This window comes from Cydia splendana, chromosome 3 (assembly GCF_910591565.1).
Source record: "Cydia splendana chromosome 3, ilCydSple1.2, whole genome shotgun sequence".
NCBI classification, from domain to species: Eukaryota; Metazoa; Arthropoda; class Insecta; order Lepidoptera; family Tortricidae; genus Cydia; species Cydia splendana.
Window position 1 is genome coordinate 8,148,826 of NC_085962.1, and position 12,780 is coordinate 8,161,605.

Below are 12,780 nucleotides of genomic sequence, written 5' to 3' on the forward strand. Positions count from 1 at the left end.
CGTTATTTTTTTTAAATCATACAAAGTAACATGTCTCAACATGTTCATCTAAACAGACGCTCCCTGTACTCAAACCCAAATTATATCCACATAATAATCCATTGTCAGCATAAAATATAATAGACGTCTATCAATAAAGCAATTAAGCTGTTATAACAATGAAGACAAGTGCACAAGAAATGCCTCACACGCCTCGTTATTATTTTAATAATACAAAGAAACAAGTAGCTACGAGTTTACTTTCTATCGTGTTACAAAGAACATAAAAATGTATGTGAAAACAAACTATATAGTATTAGATAATGAGACATACTTACATACTAAGTTTAAGAAGATAGAATAGTTTAAGAATAAAAAAGGCTACATTAGGTTGAATTGCATTTATCGCAGACAAAAATAATGAGTTAGAAATAGGTAAAACTAAATAAAATAACACAATACAATATGCACAATATAGGTAAGTATGTATACGATATGTAGGATGCTTTAGTTTGGATAGGTAAGAAGTTTAGGTATTTAGGTTAAAACATAACTTGAACGAAGACTAGGTGAAAGCAGGTTAGTTTGAAATAAGAAGTTAGGTTGATTTTAGTTAGGTTTGGTCAAGTTAGGTTTGGTAAAAGAAGGTTTAGGTTAGTTTAGGCTACCGACGGATTACTTGTGTAAATTCTAATTAGGTTAGGTTAGGTTAGAACTGTATTCCTTATAAATCGAAATAGCTCCAAGAGGTTGTAAGATCATAAGATAATGAATCGCAAATAAGTACCTTTTGCAAATACCTATCGGTAATACCTATTGCAAATACCTATTGCAAATACCTATCGCTAATACCTATCACAAACACCTACAGTATAATACACACATAAAGAAGGCATGAATGAAGACGTCGGTGGGTGAAGGGTCCCTCCAGGTAGTATGCTCGGTAACACAATAACGCGCCCGAGTCGAGATCGAACAATAGAAAAGGGTCGATAAGCCTATTGTTACCGTGGTGTGCAAGGTGTATTGTTTAATTAGCGTATTTCGTAAGTACCTGAAGGAGGCGCCGGGCACTGCTGAGACCTAGCGCAATCAATTCAAATGGGGGGCTATTTTTTTTTTTTTTTTTTTTTTTTTTTCTGTTCAGCGGGGGCGGTGGATCGGCCCTGGGGTCAGGATCGGTGACCACTGAGAGGTGGGGCCAGAATCGGGGAATAGTTTCTACTGTTGCCTCTGCGCGCGTTCAAGGGCACGGGCAAGGACAGCATCCGCTCGGTGTAACCCACATTTCATAAGTGTTAAAGGGCATCTACGTGTTGGCTTGGGCTCCGCGCATGCCTCCCAAAGGTCCGAGTCATCATTGTCCCGTGAAAGAATAGATAGGTATAGGTACAAGTAATTTATGTTAAAAAAAAACTTTTTTTGCCAAGTGCGAGGTATGATGAAGAGATTCTGTAAAATCCCATTTCACAATGAATTTCAAATAGTCCAGAGACCCAATTACAAACACTGACATAGTTTCTCAATTACAGAAATAATCTAATAATAAAAAAACTTTTCTGAATAAAAACAAACCTACGAGGCGCCAACATATTATTGTTACATACCAGGTGCCCACGAGGAACCCGAGAGATTTTAACCACTCATTTCCGAGGCCAAGAGAAGGAAAAAATATTAAAAGAGTTTACGTCAATTTCGAAAAAAAAAAATCTTTATTCGATTATTTGTACGTATTTGTACATAAAATATAAATGCTACTTTTAAAACTATCACTCAAAAATAATTTATTTTAGGGATATTTGGACTAGGTCTCATAGTAGCAACTAGCAACATCGCCATAAAAAAAAACATTTTGCACTAAGTAACAATAAAATAGTAGTTTGTGTTACAAGGGATCAAAATGATATATTTCCGTCAAGGGCGTAAAGCCTGACCAGGAATAACTAATTTCTTACACTGGCAATAATTTTAATGATAGGTTGTCACTGTTGTCAGTGTCATCGTAGTGATTATATGCTCTTTGAGTGTCATTGTGGCGGTTTACTTGAATCACTGAAATATGAAACCTATGGAAGTGAAACGTCAACGAATAATGCGTGCCACTGTGACGTCATCTTAGGACTAAACATGGCGGTTTTAGTGCTGCCCAGAAGATTTTTACTGTTACTAGGTTTTATCGATACATCGATACCTTTTTAACGTTCTCGGCTCATTTTATTTAAAATACTAAGTATGTATTATTTGTGCAGTTTATGTTTTAATAGGAAGTAAGTAAATAAATAAAAATTCTTTATTAGTATATTGTTATGTGAAAAGATACTTTGATTGAGTAAGATGTGTGGAGTCTAGGACAATTTCGTGTTTCAAATTTGACAGGTAAACGAGATGATGCTGTACTACTCAATACATATTGCGATTTTTGCGGTAACACTGATTTTCAAAAGTTGACGTTTGACAACTTAGTGACCGCAAAACACATGGCGCAGTACAGCGCCATCTGTTTTGGATGTCAGAATAAGTGTACGTGTTTTTCTTGGACTTTACCTCTCTATTACAATCAATTGTGTTGTGTTGCTAACCCTGAAGTCTGTAACACACTACCGCACTGCACCTCGACCTTGGTGCGCCGTATCTATAAGTGAGAGCGATACAAAATTCAAGCTTATTAAGCGACGGGTAAAAAAAAACAAAACACCTTCAGAACATTTTTTTATTACAAAAATAAGGAATGACTTCCGCTCTTCAACTTCAACATTTATTCAGCAAATAGGCCACAAGGGCATTTTTATACGTCAACATTGAATTTACATACAAGCAAAAATAATAACAATACATTAACCATTTTATAAATTACAACTATATGTATATGGTCTCTTAATGTCGAATTATATAAAAAAACTTTAATAATGATATAAAAAAGCCCGCAGGGCAGCTTGTGGAGTAACGCCCCCACGGACCCGAGTGCTCCCGAGAGTCGGTCATGGTCTCCATCTCCAGCTCTTTCTTTTTATGTTCATTTCTTGGTAAGCTATAAAAATGATTTAATTATTAAATTAAGATAATTTAGTTGGTTTGAAGCGGGGTAGCATGATAAAATAAGAAAATATAAATAGGGAATCATAATATATCGATATCAAAGTCGATAAATAAAGTACAACCCTAGCTGAAATGTTTACATTATTTAAGCGTAAAAATATAGTTAAATAAATCCAATCACTTCATGATCTATAACTGCACAGAAGAACCTTGCTATTTATAATGTGAAACATCCTTAAATTTCCCAGGAACATTAACAATAACCAATATTTTTCATGTAAATTATAGCGTACCTGTGTATGGTTAAAGATGGCTGATTTGGTGGTTTTCTTATGCCGCACCCTAATACACTACACACTGGCATATTCGCGACGTAATTATTCACATTTGGCTTCAATTATTTTCAATCACAAGCAAAATATTGAAAGATAATTAATAATTTTAATTTTCACCACGACTTTTTGACAGGACAAGTACCGGCTGAACTGACAGACAATGACATTTGGGTGACTAAACATGGCGGATTTTCGGCCGCATTAGGTATTTACGTATTTTCATGGAACACTTTATGTCCGTACTGAAATACTGTCACCTTTTTTTGCTATGGGTTACAGTACTGAGTAAAAACGAGATAGATATATATTTGTGTGTGTGCCGTCAAAATGGGTGCTATTTCTATAAGCAATTGTACGTATAGAACAATATGTCTTGTCCCTATTATATAGGTCTATGACTTGAATAATACTAGAACGTAGTGATTATATGCTCTTTGAATCAGTGTTGCCAGATGGTCACAAAAGTCACATTTTTCGTGACTTTTCGCCTTCTCGTGTGACATGTGCGTGACTTACGATCTTGAGGCAATTTTTGTGACTTTTTAAGCTAGTCGAATTTTGGACAAGTTTAGTTCTGCAATATGTATTATTTAGGAACGCGGTGAACGCACCCAAGTTGACACTTGCACTGACACCTTGACGTTACATCCACCATCATGTTTATTATAATAGTCGTGGCAAGATGATACTTGTTACCTTGACACCCTTGACATGACGGTGTCATTTAGTTTGATAGTAGTAGTTATTTTTTTTAGTGTATGATTCATTTCTTTTAGCCTCATATCTCGAATATCTGTACGAATAGCATTATAATTACTGCGGACAAAAGTTTTATCATAATATTTTCTACAAATTTGGTTATGTTCATTTTTACTCTGCGATCAATACTTTAGGAGCTACAGGCTGTTAAAATTAAATAAGAGATAAAAAATAGACGGTTTAAGAAAACGTAGTTTTTTCGTAATTGTTCATCATAAATAAAAAAGAAAATAGTTTAGGATAAGCAAGCTAAGCGACCTGCTGATATAATAATAAAAAAAAACCGGCCAAGAGCATGTCGGGCAATGCTCAGTGTAAGGTTCCGTAGTTACCCGTCCGTCAAACTCAAAATAGACTATTTGCAAAAACTCCATAACTGCTAAACCGATTAGGTTCGCTATATTTTTCCTTGAAAGTCTTTACTAAGTTTTACTTTCACGATTTTTTTAATATTTTTTGGACCCATGGTTAAAATGCTAGGGGAACTAAAGTGGAAAACACAACTTTTTTTTCTTTCAGATCGATTATTTCCGAAAATATTAAGTTGTTCAAAAATGGTCCTTAAAGACCCTTATTCATTTTAAAAGACCTATCCAAGACATCCCTCACTATAGGGTTAAAGCAAAAAAAATTCATCCCTACTTAATGTAGGGCACCCCATTAAAAATATTTTTTCTAGTTTATATTTTACGACTTTGTCAGTGTAACAAATTTATATATTTTTGCCAAATTTAATAATAGAAACTAGAAAAAAATATTTTTTTATGGTGGCTGCCCTACATTAAAGTGGGGATGAATTTTTTTCGCTTCCACCCTATAGTGTGGGATGTCGTTAGATAGGCCTTTTAAAACGAATACGGGTCTTCACGAACCATTTTTTGATCAACTTAATATTTTCGGAAATAATCGATTAGAAAGAAAAAAAGTTGTGTTTTCCCCTTTAGTTCCCCTAACTTTTGAACCATGGGTCCAAAAAATATGAAAAAAATTATAAAAACATAGCTTAGTAAAGACTTTCAAGGAAAAATATAGCGAACCTAATTGGTATAGCTGTTTTTGAGTTTTTGCGAATAGTCTATTTTGACGGACGGGTAACTACGGAACCCTACACCGAGTATGGCCCGACAAACTCTTGGCCGGTGTTTTTTTTATTTTATCAGCAGGTCACTTAGCTTGCTTACTCCAAACTTAAATTTTTATTTATGATGAACAATTACGAAAAAACGACGTTTTCTTAAATCGTCTATTTTTTATCTCTAATTTAACTTTAACAGCCTGAAGCTCCTAAAGTATTGATCGTAGAGTAAAAATAAACATAACCAAATTTGTAGGAAATTTTATGATAAAACTTTTGTCCGAAGTAATTATAATGCTATTTGTACATATATTCGAGATATGAGCAAAAATATGAAAAAAGGTACCTTCAACCCTCCCTGCACCCTCAGCACACCCCCTACCCTCGAGGACTTTTAGTATGTTTATCTGGAGACCACAAGGTATACCTGTACCAATTTTCAAATCTACACGAATTATTTCCGCAGATTTTTCTAATTTGCTTGGGTTATTGAAAACCTTAATTTTTTAACTTTCTCATTGACCCCCCAAAAGGAGCCCCCATGCTTAAAATTCATTTGTTTACGTTACATGACTTACATATCCGTCTTTGGGTCACTAATTTACATATGTGTACCAAATTTCAACTTAATTGGTCCAGTAGTTTCCGTGAAAATAGGCTGTGACAGACGGACAGACAGACAGACAGACGCACGAGTGATCCTATAAGGGTTGCGTTTTTTCCTTTTGGGGAAAAATCATATAAGGTTAGTAGATTTTTTGTGACATATATTATTTTCTGAATTTCTTCTAACAAAATCGATTTACCTACCCATACAATACAATAATATAAAAATGTGACTTGAGCAGCAAAAACGTGACTTTTAGGGAAACGAAACGTAACTTATGACTCCAGAGCCCTGGCAACACTGCTTTGAATAATACTTAAGTATTGAATGGAACATGGCGGATCGTGTTCCAGACATTTTTATTTATTATTTGCATTCTGCTGTTTAATGGCCAAAATTATACATAAGCAAGAGCGAAACATCATTGTAAATAATATAAATAATAAACTGCTGGAAAGGAACCGTTCGGGAAATCAAACTATTTCGCTACGAAAAAGAGCCAACAGGAGTGGTCATTCCTCCATACAAACGTACTCCACGTTTTCCTCCGTGGTTTTTGAAGCTAGAGCAATGATTTTTTCAACACAGATTAATATTGTCAATATCTGTGTCGGACCGTTTTGCTTTTTTTGATATTTTTGTTTTTTAAGGCGCTGGAGCCCTTCAAAAATGGCCAAAATGGCCTAATTGACTATGCCGCAATGAGAGGCGTGGTATTCAAAACTGATATCAATTAGCCAAAAAAGCAAAACGGTCCGACACAGATAATTTCATAATCATTTAGATTTCCAAATTTGGTTACGATTGGTTAAGTTTTGGAGGAGGAAACAGTGGAGTACGAAACCTCGATTTTTGACATTTTTACGCAGGATTTTTCGCCTCAGCTGCAGTTGTCCCTATCGCACTAATTTTAGGGGCGGAGTCAAGTTTCTAAATACGTACACAGCCAGAAAAGTGATGGGCAATAGTCGACATGTAATGTCGATAATCTAGTGATGTGAGAAGTTATCGATAAACCATAACAAAGTCGCGATTTGCCTCTTAGTAGGCGAAGTTAGTGAAGTAAGTAATACCAATTGCACTCAGGGGAAACCGTTTAAAGGATGACTTACGTTAGACCGGGCCGTGTCCGGGCCGGAGCTTCCGGAGCTTACTTTTCTATGACATGACAGGCGACCACGTGATGCTTTCCATAGAAAACGATGCGCCGGAAGCTCCGGCCCGGTCTAATGTGAGTCGTCCTTTACACTATTATGTCTTGGTTCATAGAAAGCTGAGTAGACGCACTTTTATTTTATAATAATTTTTGATTTTATATCTGTGGTAATAAACGCTTTGAATACATTTTTCCATGGTCTAATAAAACATGGTCTTCTATTCCCAGAGTGACACGGGCCTACGTCACAATAACATTGCCACTTTATTTCAACATAACATGTTACATGGGTACATTATAGCTATGGTTAATAAGTTAAAATATTTCTTTATAATTTTCATTTATAATGTATTTTATCTTAAATTTTACAATAACACGTCATTTTTAATTATTCGTTAGCAATATCTTCCGATTCACGAAAGAAATTTCAGACGTTCGGGTAATTCTGTTTACATTACTGGCAACACAGGATAGCGCTGTCACATTTGACAATTCGGATCTAGATAACTTCATGCCCTGGCCGTCATCCTTGTCGAACGCATGTTAATTGTTATTTCCTTCTCGCTCAGTGTCAGCAGTCGCAGTGTTTTCCAAACTTTTCACGTCGTAAGCTTGGTAATTAATGTGTAACTGTGAATTAGTTTTTTAAACGTTTGTCTTGTATAGATAAATAAAGTTTAATTTAATACATTAGATTTGTTTTATTTTACTATGTTTCTACATGAATAACTTAAAATTAATACCGTTAAAATAATTTTCACCGTTGGTTAAAATTCTCCCACATTTTAAAGTTTGAGAATTTTATTCTGTTTTTAGTATTTGTTGTTATAGCGGCAACAGAAATACATCACCTGTGAAAATTTCAACTGTCTAGCTATCACGGTTCGTGAGATACAGCCTGGTGACAGACGGACGGACGGACGGACGGACGGACGGACGGACAGCGGAGTCTTAGTAATAGGGTCCCGTTTTACCCTTTGGGTACGGAACCCTAAAAAAGACTATTGTATTCTAATCTTTTTTTTCCTTCCAAAAGGGAGGTGTAGTGTACGCTAAGTCACGCCCACTCTTACGTAGCCTTATTATTATTATATATACGCTAGCACTTAGGAACATTATCCAGAATAAAGACATACTTACAACCGATTGGTTGTCTTCATTAACGTCCCACACCACAGCTGATTTGAGTAAATATAATACGAATATCTTACAAAATTATTTAATTACCTATTAGTTCCAGATACAATGGATACACGCGCAAGCCAAGAATTATTACATACGAATAAGGACCTGCATAAGTTAATAGCACCGCAAGCAGACTATTGGCGGTTCAAGATTTCATACGAAACCGTCGTCATTTTTATCTACTTGCATCTTTCGGCGATCTATGGACTATATTTATGCTTTACGTCGGCTCATTGGGCTACTATAATTCATGGTAAGTGGATTAAAAAAAAAGGTAAGTAAAGTAAGGTGAAGTTACTTAGTGCCTAGCTTTTTATTTCATTTAATAATAATTAATGAGAGATTACGTTATATTAAATTGATATGTAAGTAATGATATATAAGTACATAGTTATATATCCGACATGCGTGACTTTATTGGACAGATAGAAAAGGTTACATACTCCAGAAATTAAGTTAATTTAGGATATATCTATCGTGAGGAAACCTGCCAACATCTGCGAAGAAATTCAAAGGTGTATGTGAAGTCCCCAATCCGCAGTGGGCTAGCGTGGGGACTATATAGCCCAAGCCCTCTCGCGCATGAGAGGAGGCCTGTGCTCAGCAGTGGGACATATATAGGCTGAAATGATGATGATGATGATGATATTTGTCGAATAAATTCACCATAGTGTCAATTAGATCGCATGGGGGATATCACAATACAAATTCGCCCAACAATCAATTTTAAGGGGATCCAATTGTACTATACGTAAATGCGTCCTTGCAAGCGTAGTATCAATTGAAACACCCGGGGATCTCTTAAGACATGGGCAATCCACTCAGGTGCAACCTACCAATGCTAGTAAGAGTTTAGATTTGAGACTGCTACAGGAACAGGGAATATCGTCAGACCAAAAATCGACTTTGTACTTTATATTGTAGAAGTACCTACATATTACAAGACGAGCTTTCTTGAGTGATCCTGTGAAATCCAGCCTTATTGACTATTGTATATTTTTTTCCAGGCCTGGTGTTCCTCGAAGCTGCCCTACTTGGCGTATTAGCCGGAGCGCACCGCCTCTGGTCCCACAGGAGCTTCAAAGCCAAACTGCCGCTCCAAATCATCCTCGTAATCTTCCAGTCCATGGGAGGCCAGTTCACCGTCCTCAACTGGGCCAAGGACCACAGGGTTCATCATAAACATAGTGACACAGATGCGGATCCTCACAACTCTACGAGGGGTTTCTTCTTTTCTCATGTAGGCTGGTGGCTGGTGCATAAGCATCCGGAAGTCAAAAGAAGAGGGGCCAGTGTAGACTTGTCAGATCTGAAGAACAATCCTGTGGTGTCTTTTCAGTACAATAAGTACCTACTCCTTTCTGTCCCGTCTGGCAGGAATCTTATACCTAATGCTTTTAGTTATTTGTAATAGGTAATCATAAAATCGAGCGCCATGTGATAGGACTGCGTGTTTAAATATTCACTTTGTATCATTTGTACCCTTAATAAATCAAATATCATCTGCTTTTAAATCGCAACTTTATCTTTACCGTGATTTGTAACATAAATAAATCAAATAAATGCATCAAAGTGAGCTTAGCTTGGTGTTATACGCAAGTACTTTTCTACTCGTGTCGATTGAGATCAGATTTAGGTATCTTTTTATTCTATACATTGAACGCATCACTGGTACGGTAATTTTTGTTCTCATGGCGCGTACAGAGTAGGTACAGACTAAGACAATGAAAGTGAATGAAGTGTTTGCCTTCGCTCGCATGGTCTTAGAAGATACATCCGCACACCGACCGAAAGAACGTACCTAATATTGCCGGTCTAGGCGGGTGGCGTGGAGTAGCCGGGGTCCATGCTCCTCCCACACCGCCACTACGCCAGGCCGACAGATCGTGAGTATTTTGAACTTTCAGGTTATTTTTGGATCCGCGGTTCAAAAGTTAGAGAGCGAGGGACACATTTGTTAGGGTTCCGTAGCCAAAATGGCTAAAACGGAAACCTATTAGTTTCGTCATGTCCGCCCGTGGGCGTGCACTTTTACAGCTGTGTCTACTCTGAATTAAACCCTTGAAGTGCTTACTACTAACTGCAACTATTAATGTTATAAACTTTTTACTTGTTCCAGACACGGGTTCGCCTTTATAGTTATGTTCACCTACGTCATCCCCACCCTGGTCCCAATGTTGTTCTGGGGGGAGACCTTGAAGAACGCCTACTTCGTGAACATACTCCGCAGTGTTCTGTGTCAAAACTGCACGTCTATGATAAACAGCTTTGCCCACGCCTTCGGGAACAGACCTTATGACAAAGAAGTCCGAGCTACAGAAAACATGGCTGTGACCCTGGCCACTCTTGGCGAAGGATTCCATAACTATCATCACGCCTTTCCATGGGACTATAGGGCTGCAGAACTAGGCATTAGCAGGTTTAACTTGACATCAGCATTTATAGACTTCTTCGCATGGATAGGATGGGCGTACGACTTGAAGACGGTGGAATATGACGTGGTTGCTAAAAGAGCTAAGAGGTGTGGCGATGGCACGTTTATAGAACTAGAACCGCAAGGAGAGATGCATTGTAAGGATAAACTAGAATTGAATAGTGCTTACGCAAGGTTTTATTAGTATGTGCATTTTTTTAACGACGAGACGTAGGTACCTACAGTTATTTAAAGCAGTTACCTACTTATACATTAGTTTTAAGAGGTTTTAATTGACTATTGTTTGACTAATATAAATATATTTTTCTGTTTTCCTTGATATTTATTTTCCGATTTTGGTTAAGAATAAGTAGATAGGATTCCGCGATTCTGCCCCAAGGTCCGCCCCGAGCCATGCTTGCTAGGAGTGCTAGGCCAACACTTGATTGGTAATGTTCCGCCTAAAAAAAAATCGGGATGACTAATTTTATGAAATAGGTACTAACATTTAAAGTATGTTTTCGGCTTCCGTATTCAACTACCTTTATAGTTTCACCAATTTCGCTATGTGTCTGTCTGTCGGTCTGTACTTCCGCGGCTTTGCTCCATGATCATTAGTACCTATAAGCTGCAATTTAGCTTGGGTATATATGTTACGGGTAATGTTAGAAGGTTAACTCTACTCAAGTTTATCCTGGTATAACGTATAACTACTATTACCCGAGCCTTTGGGGTAAAATCCGAAGGTTTAAACAACATTAATCTGTATTAGGCGTTCACCCGTACACATCTAGGTCTACCCTACACTGGCTGGGTCCCCACATCTGACATTACCCTACCAGTTTTGGGTAGACCTAGATGTATACGGGTAATCGCCGAATACCTACAAATTAAAGTTGATTTAATTTTGGGACTTTACCCAAAAGGCTTGGGTAATACTAGGTATACCCAGGTAAACTTAAGTTTACTTGAGAACATGAGAAAATTGAAAGTTTGTACGGAACCCTCGGTGCGCGAGTTAAACGAGCTCGCACTTGAGCGGTTTTTTACATTCTTGCGCTACAGGGTGTTATGCAGATTTTTAAATCAGAAATATTCATCAAATTCAAAGGACGGTATACTAACTTGCAGTATTTTATTATTATTTAAAACTTAACATTAGGTAATCATAAATTAAATACAATTTATTTATTTATTTTCTATTAATATCACCAACAGAAGATACAATTTATATAGGTACTATAAGTAACATACTAAAAGGGCACATTTATTATTGATCCCCCACAATGTAATAAGTATTATATTAATTTAAACATTAAGTTAACACTCAGAAAACGACTTAGTATAAATTACAATAATTTAGAATAAGTACCTATAAATAAAATACTAACGAACAATACCTACTTATGATTCGGTCAAATTGTGATTTTTGAAAAATTAATTATAGCCAGCCTTTTATGATACCTTTGGGTATGGTGCTTTACACACGCTAGCGTCCCCTTCCCTCCACCTGCCGCAACCCCCCCTTTTTGCATGAAATATGTCCCGGTTCACAGTTTTTTTAATTTTTTGGGGAAAGTATACAATATAGGAAAAAAGTGTCAATGAAAGAAATAATCCCTATTAAATTCTTAACATAAAAGGTTATATTCATTTTTTTGATATGACACACCATATTCATGTTATGGCTAGATGAACTTCGACAAAATTTAACCGTTGAAAAACTTGTTGAAGTTCAATATAACATAGTACGTAATAGTACTGAAAGAAATCCTACACGGAGAATAACCTTGCAAGCTTATTCTCCGTATAAGATTTCTTTCAGTATTATCACGTACTATGTTATATTGACCTTCAAGAAGTTAATACATGAATATGGTGAGTCTTACCAAAAAGTTGCATATAACGTTTTTTGTTTAGAATTTACTAAGAATTATTTCTTACCTTGACACTTTATTCCTAATACTTTTCTCAAAAATTAATAAAAACCGTCAACCGGGACATATTTCATGCAAAAAGGGGGGGGTTGCGGCAGGGGGAGGGAAGGGGACGCTAGCGTGGGTAAAGCACCATACCCAAAGGTATCATACTACATTCATAAAAGGCTGGCCATAATTTGTTTGTCTTCCCCATACATTAGAACACAACTTAACTGAATCATTAATATTAACAATCAATTTTCCACACAACGTAACTAAGGTAAGACGAGCTACCTGAGGTTGTCAACAGATAATA

General features: G+C 36.6%; 1 protein-coding gene across 1 annotated transcript; it reads left to right on the plus strand.

The window, feature by feature from the left end:
• The first annotated feature begins 8,192 nt into the window (after positions 1-8,192).
• On the plus strand, positions 8,193-10,750 carry LOC134806663 (acyl-CoA Delta(11) desaturase-like). The gene is made up of 3 exons (XM_063779992.1): positions 8,193-8,385; positions 9,140-9,479; positions 10,252-10,750. Exons 1-3 carry the CDS (start codon positions 8,193-8,195, stop codon positions 10,748-10,750), a joined length of 1,032 nt encoding a protein of 343 aa, XP_063636062.1.
• Positions 10,751-12,780: the final 2,030 nt, after the last annotated feature.

Coding starts and splice junctions, on each gene's coding strand:
- LOC134806663 (XM_063779992.1), top strand. CDS start 8,193: ATGGATACACGCGCAAGCCAAGAATTATTACATACGAATAAGGACCTG. Junction 8,386..9,139: donor TTGGGCTACTATAATTCATG/GTAAGTGGATTA, acceptor ATTTTTTTCCAG/GCCTGGTGTTCCTCGAAGCT. Junction 9,480..10,251: donor GTGTCTTTTCAGTACAATAA/GTACCTACTCCT, acceptor TACTTGTTCCAG/ACACGGGTTCGCCTTTATAG.